The 18,781-nt window shown below is 40.7% G+C and overlaps 2 protein-coding genes across 2 annotated transcripts in view; one reads left to right on the top strand and one right to left on the bottom strand.

Moving 5' to 3' along the window:
• Positions 1-18,781, top strand: part of DOCK1 (dedicator of cytokinesis 1) — a 1,358,032-nt gene that overhangs the window by 598,213 nt on the left and 741,038 nt on the right. The window lies entirely within an intron of this gene.
• The window catches only part of INSYN2A (inhibitory synaptic factor 2A), a 148,332-nt gene continuing 130,160 nt past the window's right edge, over positions 610-18,781 (bottom strand). The window contains exon 4 of the mRNA XM_086922570.1: positions 610-928. Within this exon, the coding sequence (XP_086778696.1) occupies positions 745-928 (184 nt within the window). The 3' untranslated portion in view covers positions 610-744. The remainder of the gene's footprint in view (positions 929-18,781) is intronic.

Genomic DNA, 18,781 nt, shown 5'->3' with positions numbered 1-18,781 from the left:
ATTACAGAAAAGGTCTTAACAGCTTTTTGTTCCATAGCTTTGACCCTGTCACCTTGCAGCGATTAAAGGCATGTCTCGACTTTTGGTGGTTTCTGTCTGCTTGCCCTTTAGAAACTCACAATAAACATGTCATACATCAGACTACGAAGATGGCATTAAACGAAAGGTGTCAATGTGACACTGCAGCTACACAGTACATAAAGGCAAATGCACCTGCAGTCACATCTTAGAGAGTATTCGTGGTCTCTGACCATCTGAAAAATTGTGCTTTCTCCAGAAGCTGATGTGCTGAAAAATGCATTCATACCCTGCGCATAGGTGTTGGTAAATGGGAAATGAATGGTGGCCATTGCAAACATACATTTTACTTCGCTCATATACATAATCATGAATATATGTTCCCTAAAAACGGAATTGCAGATTGCCATTAGTGAGCTGAACTATGATGATGCAAAACAGGTAATTATTTTCCATTTTGGAAAGCACAGATTTAATGTCTTATTTTACATCCCACATTTGTGAACTACAAATAAAAGTTGGCAAGGTCCTGCTTCGTGCCTTCCCTTTGCAAATTCGTTGCAAGGACAAAGGCCTTTTTGGTACGCATAGTGCGGACTGAACGCTGCCCATCATAACCAGTTACACTTGAAAATAGGAATTTACCAAGTTTCCCTCCACAAATGATGAGTAGAATTCCTACTGTGTGTCAAAGAAGACTTTATGCTCCAATTACAATGGAATTAGTTAAAGAAACCAGAGTTTCCATCGTCCATGTTTTTTTGATTCAGTTTTTGATTTTCGCTTGGGAGTTGACGAATAACTCTCCTGAGGGTAAGGCAAAGGTGCAACCTGAGTTTCCTCGATAGGGTGAAGCTTTTTCAGAACTGGCTGTAGTTTGTCTTCCTGCTGTTTAAAATCCAGCTCAACACTGAAAAGCGAAAAAAAAATTGTGAGTACTTTATTATGTATGCCACAATATGTTCACAATGGAATATCCACATTTATTTTCTTTGATAACATTTCATGTCAATATACCATAGCCCTTATATCAATAATTAGAGCAAACGCTCTATAGGCAGAGCTCCTAAACATACATTACTGTTGTGCTTAGAAAGCGAAACGCCTTTGATTAATATCAGTTAGGTCAAATGAGTTTGGACAGATATCAACACTGTTTCGTATAATCATTTCTTCTTGAATGTCCGTACATATTTTGATACATTTTTTTTCTACCGTAAATTTTTATTCTCTGTTTCCATTAAAGATAATCTCATTTTCTTCCTGATTTTATTACTGTTTTAAATCGGGCTTCCAGTTCATTTATCTCCTTTTCCAGCTTTCCAAGTCTCTAGTTGAGTATCTTTATTAAGACTATAATATATATATATATATATATATATATATATATATATATATATATATATATATATATATATATATATATATATATATATATATATATTACGGTATTTAGAGAAACTGTAGCTTTACCCATTCACACATTTATCGCTTGCATCACGTCAAAGGTCAAGTTTCATGTTATTACCACAGTACATCAGATTGAATTGAAAAAATTCAGTTACTGTATCATAGCTTTCATGTCACAAGAACTTTACACAAGGAAATATTTATCCTAATGCCTAGGTAGGCCTCTTAATGTGATTTTAGCTCTAGCCTGAAAAACCTTGGCTTCCGGTTTTGGTTTTTAAGACATCATAAAATGCCATGGCATAAACCATATATGCAGATGTTCCAGAGAGCTATGGTGATGATTATTACCACTGTTAAGGGATAATAGTAAAAAATAATGTATTACAATTTGTGCATCTGCACATATAAATACTCGCACACCAAATGGAATGGTTATGACCTTATAGTATGTATGCCTATAAAATCCTCCACTTCCGCTTGGCCTTACAACAGGGGCACCGACGGACAGAGCGGGGCCTCCTACTCCCGAGCGGTCGCCGGGTGAGGTGAGGCTTTCACCCACACAAAGCTGGGAAGAAGCCAAATCTTTCTTCCTCCAGTGGGCAAGGCTCCTATCAGATATGTAACTTCTCAAGTACATTTATTGATTGATCTTTTGACTAAAATGAATTGTTTTTCACTGTACTAATTAAGTGTATTTGCAGTAGCCAGTTTAGGTCCTGAAGAAAGCTGGGGCAATGCCCTTATGGCTGAAACATGTCGACCGTTTTGTGTTGCGCTACAGGGTAGTCTTACTACCCAGCGTGTTTTTAACTTTAGACACCTGGATTCCCTCTTCAATGCCGCATGGATCCACGTAGCCTATTTTATTTTCACTAGTATTTGAGCACTGCACTTTCTTCACATTAGTCTAGGTTCAACACTAGAGCTAGACTACTGACATCCACTCGCGCCCCGGCACTACTTGGCCGGTCGCATGGTGGACTGTCTAGTAATTCCCACATGACGCTACTTCCACCACAACGGTGGTCTGATGGGAATCATTCTAGCCTCTGTGCTTTTAACAACATTATGTGTTCCACTTTTTTTCAACAGTACTTCCTTCTACACAGTCATCCAACTGGATCACAGTCCGGTTTAGGCACACACTATTTTCAGACCTGGTCTGCTTTATTGTGTATTGTATTGTTTCTTGCCTATAAATACCAACACTGAAAAGCAAAACATAATTAAACCAATGAATTAGGGGATTCAAAGTCGTCTCTCTCAAAGTGGCAAGAGAAATGTGATATGTAATCTCATCTGTAAAATGATTTACAACATTTGCAATTGCATCTGTGTTAAGTAAGGTTATGAGCACTGCAGTTGGTATGCGAGTTATGGTTTCATTGTTCTTGTGGGAGTTACGGATTGTGGTCCTAAACATAACTCACACATTTTTGTGTTGGTTTTTGGGGGGTTTATTAATCAATATTGCAGTTCTTTAACTTTCTAACTTAATTTCTGAGGTTTTGATTTAAATATGTGTAAATTCAACTATAACTTCACTTTAACCTTTGCATATTTAAGTGAAATCGTTTTTTTTAACGTACTACACCGATAAGTTCCCTGCGCCTATACTCCACTGTTCAATAACTTAGACCTAGCGCAGCAGTAGTGTCATGCACAGCACAGCACTGCAGGGCCTGGCGGACATGCCTCCTACCAGACTTTGCTCCCAAGTCTCTGCAACCATCATGCCTGACCACCCACATTGTGTGCAGAGGAGATTAGAGGGAAATGTCTGCCTCTGGACACTTTGATTGGTGACATTTTGCATTTTTAAAGATGTTCTGGTTTTTATTTTTTTTGTTTTGAAACGTTTTTTAAACAAATTCAAACTTTAACAATGTTTAACTACTGTATTTTTCAACCTTGTTATTTTTTAATTATGTTGTTTGCATAACTGTTTGTGTGCTTTTATTAGATGGTCTTCAATGGCTTTTTTAAAATGACCTTAAAGGTCTCCCCAGAAGCCACAACATTCGTCCAGTGTTTAAAATATATAGCAACATGCTTCATATTGTTACCCACTTCCACTTGCTGTTGCCGTTGTACTTCTGGGGTTCCATTTCTTCTGCCTTTGCTCCCTGTAGTATTTAGGTTGAGCCTAGCGCAGCGCTCATGCGTTGCTTTAGGAGCAGACCTCTTGGAATCACTCCGGACTTTTCACCAGCTCGTGCGTGTGGCTTTTTTTACAGCATTATTTCTATTGGGCTTTGCGTGCATGTAAAAAAAAAGACAGCACGCAATTGGGTAAAGCTGGGTGCAAGTCCCCCCTTTCCCAGTAAATGTATCCGCCTATGGCCTACATCTTGCTGGAGCAAGCAGCAGCGCCTTCTGTTTGTGTTTATATTTCCAATTAGCGCGTTCGGGGTCGCCGTGCTGCCCCACTTGTTTGGTATGTTTTACCTCTCGTCTCTCTCTTGTTCTAAACTGCCTTGCTTCCTGCGGCACCTAAAATCTGGGCTCGTCTTTTCTCATGTAAATGTGACTGTTGTTCTTTTACAACCACCTTTCTTGATTTGTTTCCACAGGGGAGTATTTGTTCTTCCTCTCAGCGAGCTGTCTTTTAGGGGAAAGAAAAAGCCTTTTATCCCTGTGAGTTGCCTGATAGACACACTCCTCATCAAACAGTTATGTTCCTCAGTAAACCTTGGCAGTGCACTCCAATCCGTTTGTTTAGTCGTTGGAACGACGACAACTTTTCAGACGTGTGCATTTTCACACAGAGGATTAAGGATGGGCCCCCTACATCTGCGTTTGGTGACATGCACTGGTCATTCGGTGTCCAGATAGCGACATGCCACCACGACAACACTAGCCCTTGCTTTTACATATGGTTCTCAGACATGTTCATCAATTAGCTCATTTAAATAAAGCAAGAGTACAAATCCAGAATGCACTGATATGCTAAGGCGTAGTCAATGTATGGAAGAGTTTTGTCCTGGTGACGTGGAGTCACGTAAGGGAACATTGACTGTGCACGTCTGTATACTTGACAGTCTTTTTTTTTTTTTTACAACTGTTTTCTCTGTAGGACATAACAGTCCTCATCCATGTCCTCTTCAAAGTCTCACCTTTAGTTCATGGCAGAGGTGTCAAAGTGTTTCTCAAGTGTCCAAGATCTGATAAAAAGCGTTCTGAGGAAAAAATGAAAACACACAACCGGTGTGCAGAATGCGCTTTGTGTCAAAACAAATCCAGTGGGCGTCGATGGACCGAATTCACAAGATCTGCAATGGAATTGTGTGACAAGATGGTTGTTTTTACGCTACTTATTTTCGCTTTGTTCTCCATGGATGACTCCGGACTGGTTGCCATAGAGTTTAGGCCGGCAGAGAGACAGAACCCAGTCTCTAAAACACTACATTTTATGTGCTAGTCTGAGCTGTGGTTTAAATCTCTGTTTAGCTTTTGGGAGCAAATGTAGTTAAAGACGATAAATCTTTTTGTATGTGTAACTCAGGCTGGGCCTCTCGGCATTAGTTACCGTTTGTGTTTTAATCCCCGTTGTTAACGACCTCTTTACCAGCCTAGTTTAATTTGTCTCACAAGTTATTTTAGTACTGTCCCTGTAGAATTGTCCGCCCTGTGGAGGTGTAGGAAGAGTTGAAGTAACATCTGTTTTCACCAGCAGATTTATAATCTGGACACTTTCTTATTGAGAAATCAATCAAAGTTTATTGTCTCTATAATGTGCTGCACAGCTAAACACTTATGCGGTCCCAAAGGCGAGAGCTATTGGCTATGCCAATGCTTGTTTCACATTGTGCTTTTGCTATGTGTTTGGGCTGTGTAGCCCACAGGTGCTTCCACATCCTGCTTGTACAGATGGAGTACTGGCCAGCTTTACCCCTAAGGAGCACCTGTTTGCACAGTGTGCATGTCACTTGCTGTGCATATATATATATATTTGTTTGGCCGGATGGTAATAAACATAACTACCACACCACCAACTCTTTTTTGGGCCTACTTGACTATGCTGCAACAGATAATAAAGGCAGACAGTTAGATTTTCACCCTTCAATGACTAGCTAAAGGTGTGGAAGGGCCGGTGGATGGTGGTGTTGGTATCTGCTGCTGTGGAGTTCTCCCTGAGGTCATGATGGACTCAGATGTATGCACAGCAATGTGGATCTGTTAAACACTGATGTGCTAATTATGTTGAAGAAATTCATCTGCACATTTTTCTGCAGGCAGTGGTCTTATTTTTTTAAATAGGTTTTCTTGAGTAGCCAATCAGATGGCTGCTTTTATTGTTATCTTGTTCTTTTCATATCCCCTTGGGTAACGGTACTCCTGCGGTACCCACAGAGCCTATGCTTAATAGCCATGTCACTCCTGCAAAGCGTTCACTTCCTCTTCCTTCTCCCACAGAAATATTGCAGGACCCAGATGTTTTGAAAAACAGTTTTGGTTAAAATGAACAAGTCATTTATTTTAAGTTTGAGACTAGGGGTGTGCTGAGAGGTAGCTAAAAATATTACCAGTGACTCGTACCTTTTTGTGATTGGTTCCTATGATGGATTTAATTCATTTTTAACTATTTCCTGTGCCATTGCCTTCATTAGGGTTCTGCACTTGAATGAGTACGCATCTTGTCCTTTCTCTTGTGTTTTTTTGGTTCTTCTAGTTTTCTCATATTGGCAGGGGTATGGCATTCCTAAAGCCCGACACCCAGGACATATTGTTTGGGTGTCAAAGACAACAGGTTTTTAGGTTTATTTGGGCTTAGGACAAGTAGGCCCAATCCCCTGCAGTACAAATCCTTTGGCTGCCAATTCCCATTATGGAGCAGGAAAGTGAATTGTCTGTAGTTGAGGTAATATTTATGGCCATATGTTAATTCTGTACAAACTTGTATTTATGGTTCTTTAGTGCAAAGCCTTTAATATTCGGTTGAGCACTCTAAGTAAATGTTGCAAGCTTGGACTGACTTACTGACCGTGGTGTGGTTCCAGTAAAAAATGTGTACACACGTTTGCAAAGTTTAACAACATGACACTAAGTATAATTCTCCCAGAATGCTCTCTGATTAGATGCAAATATTTACAGAAGCTTGAAAGCAAGATTAATTACATTTTGCTTTCAAAATACAATGTTCACAAAAAATTGCAACTAGGAGAATAAACATTTTGCTAAACTACTGTGAAATTGTACCATTTCTTTGAAGCATCATTTAGTAAATTATGTTAATGTATGCTAGCATTACCAAAAAATATTCAGAATGGAAAATCAGTGTAACCAGCTTCAGCAAGATTATGGAAACCATAAAAATAAACAAGCACTGGCATAGCCAATAGGTTCGATATAGGTGGTCAATCTTTTGGTTTGTCAGTGCGAGCCGAGCCTTGTTTTGACATGGCTTTTGTTAAATGTTATTGTTGTGGGAGCTGCTCGGCCCTCACTATTGTAACAAACATTGGCAAAAATATGTGTGGATGCTGACAAGTGAAAGAGACAGGAGTATAACCCATAGACCAAAATGGGACTGGGTACGTTAATTGTAATAAGAAACAATGTCCCACTAGGTATCATTGACGAAGGCAGTTCAAAATTGTGCATACAGTACGTATTGCAAGAAAAGGAACACCAGGGAGTCTCAGTACATTTTGTGAGAGGGTTATTAATCACCAATTGCATGAAACATGGGAAGCACAGTTAAAGGCAGCACTGTACATGAAGACACATCATGAAGCAACCCAAAGAACACTTGGTGAAAATGTGATGACGCAGTGATAGTGACGACGCAAGTGAAAGTGAAAAACAGCGTGGTCGGCGCAAAGTGGTAAAAACAATCAATTAAAGGCTTTCACATTAGATATATACAATTAGACAAGTTGAATTTGAGATAGTGATAAGCCTATTTGTAGTGCGCCGTGAAATTGCGCTGTTGTAGTCGACGGCGTTTCGATCCTCTATGAATCGGGATCCTCTTCAGGACAGGGTTGGCGTTGAATTAAGGTGCTGCATGGGAAAATAATTAAGATTAGGAGACAGGGCAAGGACCGGAGGCTAAAAAGGAACGTGGAAGTGTGCCGAGTGATCTGGCGTTTATCAGTTATCCTGAAGTTTAAACAAGTAAGGGGGGAGGGGGGGGGAAAAAGGGGTTCCAAAGGATCAATTGGTGTGGCCAGTGGGGGATGGCATGCCATTACTGGTGCTTAAGGAGGGTGACACTAGAGAGAGGGTGGGGCAGGGGGCGGAAGGGGAAGGGGGGGGGGGGGGAAAAGGGGTTGAAAAATAATGGGAGCAAGGGTTGAGTGAAACCAACCTGGTAAATAGGTACATTAACTGGATCCAGAGGAGTTTAGTGGGTCCAGGGCCTCTTACACAATTGAGTTGTATAATTGACTTGTACGATAGACTTGTAACGATTGCAGCGTCTGAAATTTAAACAGGGGGGGTACATCGATCAGTCTCCGGGTTTTTTAACTATCGATTGGGTCAGAGTACAAATTGTGCCTGTGTTTACGGTCGGTGTAGCCAGTACCTGAATTGCTGGAAGTAGAGTGTTGCCGGTTATGAATCAGGCGACAACGCTGAGCGATTACACACTCTTTTCCGTCTGGGTGAAGTGCCTGGATGGGGGAAGGGGAACAGCGGTTAGGCGCTGAGTTGTATGGTGCGGATCGGCAGAAACACTCATAGCGCGTGTTCCACAATACAGGGAGTAATTAATTACCTGGGTGAGTCAGGCATCGGTTGCCGATTTAATCAAGGCAGTCTCCTCCCGTGCAGGGTGGCGGGTAGACTGCCGGTCGGGAGCCGAACCAGGAAGTAACCGGTCCGGAGGGGGCGGGGCTGCAGGGAGGGGAGGGCGGGAAGGGGTGGGAGCAGGAGAGGTAGTAACGCCCATCGGCTGGGAAAGGTCGTGGGCGCTGGAAAACGTGGTGAAAGTGTTACATGTATCACACTATTACATTTGTAATAAGATGAATATTTGCAACTTACATCAGAATGATTACATGGCCAAATTCAAAATGCAAGATAACAGTAAAATCATTTAACGAGTCACAATCGCAGTCTAAACGTTAAGTGTGTACTCGGAGAGCACCATACAACTCAGCGCCTAACCGCTGTTCCCCTTCCCCCATCCAGGCACTTCACCCAGACGGAAAAGAGTGTGTAATCGCTCAGCGTTGTCGCCTGATTCATAACCGGCAACACTCTACTTCCAGCAATTCAGGTACTGGCTACACCGACCGTAAACACAGGCACAATTTGTACTCTGACCCAATCGATAGTTAAAAAACCCGGAGACTGATCGATGTACCCCCCCTGTTTAAATTTCAGACGCTGCAATCGTTACAAGTCTATCGTACAAGTCAATTATACAACTCAATTGTGTAAGAGGCCCTGGACCCACTAAACTCCTCTGGATCCAGTTAATGTACCTATTTACCAGGTTGGTTTCACTCAACCCTTGCTCCCATTATTTTTCAACCCCTTTTTCCCCCCCCCCCCCTTCCCCTTCCGCCCCTGCCCCACCCTCTCTCTAGTGTCACCCTCCTTAAGCACCAGTAATGGCATGCCATCCCCCACTGGCCACACCAATTGATCCTTTGGAACCCCTTTTCCCCCCCCCCCTCCCCCCTTACTTGTTTAAACTTCAGGATAACTGATAAACGCCAGATCACTCGGCACACTTCCACGTTCCTTTTTAGCCTCCGGTCCTTGCCCTGTCTCCTAATCTTAATTATTTTCCCATGCAGCACCTTAATTCAACGCCAACCCTGTCCTGAAGAGGATCCCGATTCATAGAGGATCGAAACGCCGTCGACTACAACAGCGCAATTTCACGGCGCACTACAAATAGGCTTATCACTATCTCAAATTCAACTTGTCTAATTGTATATATCTAATGTGAAAGCCTTTAATTGATTGTTTTTACCACTTTGCGCCGACCACGCTGTTTTTCACTTTCACTTGCGTCGTCACTATCACTGCGTCATCACATTTTCACCAAGTGTTCTTTGGGTTGCTTCATGATGTGTCTTCATGTACAGTGCTGCCTTTAACTGTGCTTCCCATGTTTCATGCAATTGGTGATTAATAACCCTCTCACAAAATGTACTGAGACTCCCTGGTGTTCCTTTTCTTGCAATACGTACTGTATGCACAATTTTGAACTGCCTTCGTCAATGATACCTAGTGGGACATTGTTTCTTATTACAATGGATGCTGACAAGCACACATTGCCATAGTAGTTCCTGGCACCGGACAAAACTACTTTGTGTGCCAACATGCTCCTTGTGAAAAATCAGATTACGATCATTCAGTGTAGCCAGCCAATAGATGGATAGAGAGAGAGAAATAGAATTTTTAGAAAAACAAAACATCTTGGTTAAGGCCAGATGAAATTAGGGGTTCAATTCTTAAAGTCAGTCACAAAGTGAATCTATGGTATATGTCTTTGCATTAGTGAAGATTTGCTTATTTCATGAATTCACAGAAGTAGACCAGGAAATCATACTCCTAGAAAACATTTGTGACCTGTATTTTAGGACAAACAAATATGCATGTGTAGATTTCTTCATGAAGTTCTGTTGAGCGTTTACAAGTTAACTTTCCCTCCAACCACTTTTATCACAACTCTGGAAGAAGTTTTACAATTGACTCTTTTCAGGAGTACATTTCCAGCCATTATCAGTATGGGAAAAGATTAGAACAGAAGTGGCGAAAACCCTTAAAACATGCCAGACAGTAGGTTTGCACAGGCTCAAAAGAGCATTCCAACCCTGGAACTCTTGCTTACCGCTACCTCTAGCCCCCGTATGTAGATCTGCACAAAAGTGGCAAAATAAGGACATTTCTAGTATTCAAGCTCTACAACAGTATTAGCCCTGGCATAATCAGAGAGGCTGTTATCAGAGCTCTTGTATAATGAGATTGCTGCAATAATGTGTCACAGAACTTCATGGCACCAACGGGACAAGTTGATTTTTTTTTTACAGGACAAGTCGATTTATAAAGCAACCTGTCCCATCAACAAGTAGAAATTGTATTAAATTCCACACCCCTGGTGGAATTAACTGCATTCTTAAAGTTTTTCACCATGGCATTTGAAGGACAGCAAGCAGAACATCAAGAGTCCCAGGAGGAGGAAGAAAAGGAGAGGACCACTCCCAGTCTATTATGTGGGGGTTCTTTTCTAATCCAGCAGGGAGGAGTAGGTCTCAGCCAAATTGATGACTTGCTGTTTATGCAAGAAATAGTTTAGCCATGTGAGGTTGGCATAAAACATTCTTTCAGCACTTTTAGAATGCATAAGCATCTGAAAGCATGGCACTCCATTTTCTTTAACAATGCGAAATGCAGACAAGAGGCATTATCCACATCTTCTGCTGTCATCATTCACCAAGCTGGACATACTTCTTCAACAGATGTTCTTGCTGCCCAACAGAAGGACTTGATAATTTCCAACTATAGGATTGAACTATTATGTATGAACTGTGGCAAATTATTATCTGTGGGCGAACAGAGTGCCACGGCTTGTGACTAGTAAGTAGCTGCAGATGAGGCTACATGCAAGAAATATTGTTTTTTCACCCAAGTTGTGAAGCTCTTTTTTCTTGTTATTTTTAGTACACCCCATCCCCCCACCCCTTAAAAAAGAAAAATCCCAGGAAAAAATTAGTTAGGGGGTCCTGTAATGGTGGCCATAACATTGTACTCGAAATTGCCGCCAGACAATCGGATTTCTTTTTCACAACAGGATCTGTACCTGTTCAGTGATACAGAAATTGCAAAAGGAAGAAAAAGTTCCCTCAACTAATCAAGTCCAATTTCTGTACCAAGGGAACAAATAACCCCAGATATCAATAACAAAACACTTTTTTCCCATGGATGTCCAAGTTTTTTGTTTCACTAGCAACTTTGGCAATATTGTAAAATGGGGTTGAGAAAAGGGCAGATCCCAAAACGTCTTTGTCCCATGCAGTTTCATATAGGAATTTTGAGAAGCAAAACAGAAAAACAACTGAAGAGAATTACACCAAATTTAGCAGAAAGATAGAACTTTAGTCTAAAAGAGTGCTTTTGTGATGTGTAATAAATCTTCAAAATATAGTGATACCTGGACAGTTGCCCATGCGGAGGTACTGAAGTACTCGTGCAGTACTGCAAATTCAAAAATGGAACAAACTAATTAGCCAAAAGGTCTTTTTCCCCTTTTATCTACTCCTTACAAGACAGAGTGACTCTGTTTCTCTGTCTACAATTTAAAGTAAAAATCGCCCTTAAGAGGGCAGAGTAAGTGTATCCTGACCCCCTGGCACTCCTGAAACAGGATCCATAGAGAATCCCTCCCGAAGGACTAAAATGTTAAGAAATATTTTTGTGTCACAGGAACTGCAATACTTCCTGGAACGCAGTGCAGCCCCTATAAAGTACTGCAGAACTACTACAGGAGAACGGTTCGGCAAGAGCAAAGCAAGCTTCACAAGCTGAAGAATGCAAAGTCTTGCAGTACTCTGTGCATGGCTGTCAGCTAAAGAGTATGCCCAAATGGGATTGGGCACAGGACATTCCTCTGTATACATGGCACGAATCACATTTCCCAATGAGATGCTGTTTCTCCATCACAGGTACAGTGGTACTGATTTTAGGTACCGTAACAACAACTCTGAGAGACACCTTTATTTGGCTCTGGGTGGGTTTCAGTTTTCTATAAACGTTTCATACTGGAAGGAATTCAATAAAGTATGTGTAGACCAGTGTTCACCATGCCACTGGATTCTGGCTAGCCTGGGTTATATGGGGTGATGCCCCGAAATCCGTCCCAGGGTGCTTGTTTCCGGTCCAGGGAGGACCTGGCTTGGTAGTTCGGGCTGGACTGTTCCCATGAGGGACAGGGTCAATACTGTAGGTAGTTATTATACTTGTTTTTGTGCTGTCATTGACTTGTAAAGGAAACCAAATGAGTCACTCTGTATACATCAATGAGATCAACACATTATTAAACCTTGAATAGCATTCAAAACACTATTGTCATTATCTATCTTAATGAACTGTATTTGTTGAATACCTCACCTGCCAGAGTTTTAATTCAACGGCTTCACTTTTGTACATGTAGCCAATTGCAAGCCATTCAACACTAGGCCCTAAGGTTAGCCCTCCGAAGTATGTAAAAATACCTTATACATATTCCCAAAATGAACAGAACAGTGCACACCATTTTAAGAACAATTACAATCATACTGTGATTTGAACTATCTGTAAAGGAGTCAGCCATACATTATACATTCTACAGAAATATAGGTCTTAAACTTTTTTGTGAACTTTCTCAAATAAATCTCCACTTTATACATAAGCAGTTTTTCAAAAAATTGTAGCACTAAATGACAACTCTTTCGCAGGGATGAGCTTCATTTTTTCACAAGTATTTATAGTAAAAGACCTTTGACCTATTTAAAACACCTATCTCATTCTACCTACCCTCAGTCTGTAGCTTGTTAATTAAGTAGTGCTTGTACCAAAAACTTCACAGGTAGGTAAAGTGTGTACTATATAACCGTTAGCATACTAAATGAGACTTGTCTCCAGTATTGCACTGTTTCTATTTGAGGAGCAGTAGCTTTGATAATGTCATTAGTGATGTGATCAGTGAAGTCATCATTGATGTCATTTAGCATGTTATGAGTGATGTAATATGTGAGGTCATAAGGATAGGATTGCGGGGCTTAAGTAATAGTAAGCTCAGTAAATTATAACTAACTGAATTTAATATTTTTTGTTTTTAAATGGTATTTTGTTACAGAATCTAACTTTCATTTTAATGTCCCTTAAACCTTTGGGTTTTTCAGTGAATTTCTAGTTTTTTTTTATTGTAAACCAAAACCTTATGTCCTTACTTTACTATAATTTCACTTTAACCTTGAGTTTTTTTCATTGAATCTGTATGTATAGATAATAATTGAAGTTGAGATATCCTGCTAATGTGGAACTCTCCTTCATGTTGTCTGATAAGTTACTAAATGCAGAATGAATTTACCAGAAGATTTGCTTGACCAAGCACAGAAAAAATGAAAGTATTTCACAGTTCATAAAACTGAGAGTATAATGAATTAACACTGGGGGCAATTCAATAATTTTGTTCCAGGTGTTTGTAAACTATTGGCATTCCTGTCATTTTAACCTTTTGGATAGTTTTTGATATTGCCAATATGTCAAAACACATAAACAGGGCAGAAATTATAACATCAATGCTGCACTTCATTTGACAACATATTTTTCATGCAGTATTTTACCATTATGTGCAGTATAATCTATATTGTATGGTGGATGATAGAGATCAAATTAAGCAATGTTCACACATTTTAGAGCTAATTTCGGTAATTTAGAATTCTCGTTTCGTGTACATAATAAGATGTTGTAGATCATATTAATGTTGAGCATTTTTATATGGAATCGTAGCACGTTAATAACATGCATATTTATTACAATTTTATTGTTTCGAATTTCAAATGTCTGGTCCTCGAATCGTTTGCCTTCTTTGTTACACAGCCATTGTTAATGGATGTTTGAAGATCTAGACATCTCGCAACACCTTTGTAAAGTGGATCATTTACACACAGAGGATGAGGCAGTAAATCATTGCACCCACCATTTCAGTGAGTTGAAATCACAATAGATCATAATTGTGCGCTGACCGACAATGCCAGCTTCTTTTGCCTATGGCCCAGCAGGATATTTTTAATGTAGCTTTTATTAAGAGCACAACCTGGCGTCCGTCCTCCTCAGGCGTCAGCAGCAACTGGCCCCTTTAGAATTTCTTCCGCCTTAAAATCTATCTCAGAACATTACATCAGAACATATGCAAATGTGAGAACTAGACCTTTCAAAACAAATCCCCCTCCGTTTCCTGGAGGCATACCCAAAGTAAGAAAAGAAAAGAAAACCAAGGGAACTAAAAACTACAACTATCACATGAACTCCCATGATTACCTAACTTACTCTTTAAGGTAAGAAGATGTCCTGCAAACTCTGGAACGGCTACTGGCCATAGTACCAGCCACACACACTCCCATGGAAGTTCTTTCACCATGACCTCTGTATCCACTACTAACCTATACATCTTTCATAAAAATGGCCGCTGAACATCCTTCATTCCCGTCTTGAGCATTTTCCTCCCCTTTGATATAGCACAATGTTTCTAAAATTCCCCCTATCACCATCCTCCAATGTGACAATGTACTTCCCTACACCAACAATGTGAAAAGGACCCTTGAATTTTGAAATGCCTCTTTCAATTCTCCTAGATCTCACTTTGACCCAGTCACCTATGTTAAACCTGGCTTTGTGCTTTCTTGTACCAGATGATAGGTCCTCCTTGCTTTCGCTATTCTCAACTCAGTCTCTTAGCCAAGTGGGAAGCAACTTTGTATCTGATATGTCAGCGCGCATCACCTGAAAGGGAATTTTGTGGTTGGCACTGTGCATGGTGGTGCAATAAGCCCACACCATGTCATATTTCATTCTCTCCACATTACCCTGATTTGTCAAAGCAAGTTCAATAGTGCCTTTCACCAAACAGTTGACTCTTTCCGCCAAAACATTGCCTCTTGGATTGTATAGTGAGGTGCATATGTGCCTTATACCATTCTTAAGAAAGAAGTCTACTATCAATAAATAAATAAATCTGTGAAGTTAGCTGTGTACCATTGTCGGTGATCAACACTACGGGAACCCCTCCTCCCTGAAAATGTCTTCCATAACCGCGATGGTAGTTTTTGTAGTCACATTCTTCATGAACTTCACAATAAATCATTTTGAATCTATGTCCACCACAACAACAGCTAACCTTAGATCAGTAGACCACTCCATCATGGGTCCAATAAAATCTAGATTGACGGTATGCCACGGCCTCCCTGGATCCTCAGTTTCCTCCATCGTCTTTGCATCCTACCTTCAACCTCTTTTCACTCTCCTTACAAATAAAGCAACTTTCCACCCACCTTTTCATTTTGATCATCTAACCTTGGCAACATAACTCTCCTTTGAGTCTTTAGCTTGTTAATCCCTGCCCTAAATGACCTTTGTGAGCCAGGTCAAATAACTTCCGTCTTAAAACTGCAGGTGGAACGAAGCGATCACCTCTCATGACAAGATTGGGGCCACACATGGATAACTCCTCCGCCACTTTAAAATACGGCTGTACAGAGTGTGGCAAAGTACTCTATTTTAACGCCCCACACTGAATCAACTTGCAAACTTCTTTGAGCACTCCATCATTTTCCATTTCTGCCTCCCACTGGTCTACAGTAAATGAACCCAGACCACATTGAACTACATCATGTATGGATGCCACTGCATCCTCAGAGTAAAAATTATTTACAGCTGTGGCATCCTCTGTTTCCCACTTCAACTGTAGCTTAGATAGGCAGTCTGCCTGCACATTCTTCCAACCCTTTACAAACTCTACAGTGTAGGAATATGCTTGAAGTGTGGCTGCCAGCCTAGCTAACCTCGCAGATCCTTTTCCACCCCACCTGATGACAATATTTTCATAAGGGGCTTGTGATCCATGTGCAACACAAAGGAGGCACCCCACAAGTACACACAAAAATACTCAGCACCGCACGCAGCTGCTAAAGCCTCTCGTTCTATTACAGAATAGTTCCTTTCAGCAGTGGTGAGGGTGCATGATGCAAAAGCCACCGTCTTCTCTTTTTTTCCATGCATTTGGGAGAAAACCACACCTAGCCCTGTGGCACTTGCAGCCACCATCAAAATAGATTTCAATCTATTGTAAAAAAGGGCTAACACTCCCGCATTACAAATTTCACATTTTATGTCCTCAAATCACCTATTCTGTTCATCACTCCACACAAATATTTCACCTTTCCGTAGTGACCTCAGAGTCTGTTTTATCTGCAAAGCTGTCAATAAATTTAGCGTAGTATTCAATGAGTCTAAGAAAGGATCGCAATTGATACTTCTCTGTGGGAGCAGGTGCCTTCTGATAGCATCAAGTAATGACTGTTTAGAACTAATATTACCCCTGGATATCAAATAACCAAGGTAATGTATTTGCTCAGTCAAAAACACAAATTTCTCTTTATTAAAGGTTAAGCCAAATTTCTCAAACTTCTTTAGGACCTTCATCAATGTGGCATTGTTCTACTGTTTCACCCATGACCAGAATGTCATTCTGAAAATATATGACATCACTAATACCGCCCACCACCTTCGTCATAACACGTTGGAAGACACTCGCGGCCAAGGCTAAGCCGAACGGCGTATGAAACGTCCTTTCAATGGTGACAAAGGGTGTGTTTCTTTGATTTTCCGTGAAGTCTAACCTGGTGGTAGGCACTCTTGAGATCTAGTTTCGAGAAGAATTTGCCCCTCTTTACCAGTACCAGCATCTCACTTATGTTTGGAAGGGGAAATATGTCCAACACAATCTCTTGGTTGAGGGATCCTAAGTCAACACATAATCTCAGGTGGCCATCGGATTTTTGTGTGTTGACCCAGGAGAAACCCACTGTAAAGATTCCACAGATGCAATCACACCCTCCTTGAGCATGTCGCCCAACAAGTCTTTGACATTATCTCTCACTGAAAGAGGTACTCTCCACAGTGTATATGCATAGGCACAGCATCTGCCTTTAATGTAATTTTATGTACATGTCCTTTCAGACAACCTAAAGATTTACAAAATATTTTCTCAGCCCCATTCAAAACATTGTCCAGTTGCACTTCGCGTACCACCATTATTTGATCTCCACCTCTAGGATTAAAGCTTATATTAAGAACAAACTGATGCATCCATCTCAAAATAGGTGGGCCATCCTCCGAGACATACACGTTTCCAATCGTGCTTCGTGCTCCAAACTGAATTTCACCCTCCATGTACCCCAATATGTTGATAGGCTCCCCTTGAGACCCTGCAGGATTGATGTCCTTTGCCAACAATGTAAGCACATCTTAAACCCCTCTAAACACCTTTTTAGGAAAGATAGTGTACATGGACCCCAAATCTACCAGGTGAGATCCGCTTGCTTTCGGCCTGTGCTCATGACGGAAACGTTCCGTCATGAGCCCGTTGGCTCATTAGAACGTTCAGCACAGCGCAGGAATCTGTGCCGCGCTGAAGGTGTTAAGTCTAACATATTCAGTAGAGACCTAGTCGACTTCAGTCCTACGTCTAAACTATCGTTTATGCTATTCCAATGCCAGAGCCTATTGGGAATATAGGAGCTACACTGCAAACTGCTGCCTGTATTATTGGATTATTCTACTAGGATGTTAGATTCCGTCTCTGAGATAGATGATACATTTGTGTTTGTGCTCTAGACAGAAGTACGGTGCTTTAGACAGAAGTACGGAATCTGCAGCAACATCTTTCTCTTAGCCTGTATATGCATATGGTGCATTATGGGGACTATGTATGCAATCCTATATGCTGTATTTGAAAACAGAGAGGTTAAAAGTGAAGCAAAATTAGTCTTCTCTAGTGTGCTATAACACCATTGCCCATTTCTTTATTTAAAATATTTCTTAATTGATTTTATATGCCAGTACAAAAGAAATGCAATAAATTAAATTACAAATGGAGCACCACTTATCATAACAGTATAGAACTAAAACTAGCGTGGACATATTATACTAATTGTTGCATAAAAATGCAGAGGAAAAACAAAAAAAGGGAGATAAGGCATCTGATTACGTTTCAATTCATAGAGCTTTCAGAATTACAATAATTAATTGATACATGCATATAAATAGATTACATGAAAATGCTGGCCAAAATCTATGCATAGATTTTACTGTCACAATTCAGTAAGGATATGGGTCTATACAATCCTGGCAGTGTAAGTTGCAGAATTACAATAATTAATTGATACATGCATATAAATAGATTACATGAAAATGCTGGCCAAAATCTATGCATAGATTTTACTGTCACAATTCAGTAAGGATATGGGTCTATACAATCCTGGCAGTGTAAGTTGTTTATCCTTCTTTCTAAAGATGACAATGTTGACCAAATCTCAGGAAAGAGGAATCTGGCCCTGTTGTGCTCTTTGAAAAATTAACGCAAAAAACACAGTTGATGGACAGAATGCAGAACAATGTCTTGCATTCACCCCAGTACAAAGATCTGGGCCTAAATCCATCGTTTTTTTGCACTCCACACCACCCTAGGTCAGACAATGGCTATATGCAAATCAGCCTTGACCCTGTGCCTCATGGGAACAGTCCAGCCCGAACTACCAAGCCATGTCTTTCCTAGACCGGAATCAAGCATCCAAGGACCGCTTTCTGGCTATCAGCCTTCTTCAGCCTGGATAGCTTGACT

This window comes from Lissotriton vulgaris, chromosome 5 (genome assembly GCF_964263255.1).
Source record: "Lissotriton vulgaris chromosome 5, aLisVul1.2, whole genome shotgun sequence".
In the NCBI taxonomy this organism is placed as follows: domain Eukaryota; kingdom Metazoa; phylum Chordata; class Amphibia; order Caudata; family Salamandridae; genus Lissotriton; species Lissotriton vulgaris.
The sequence above is the reverse complement of the archived record's forward strand: the minus strand, read 5'-3'. Positions and strand labels throughout refer to the sequence as shown.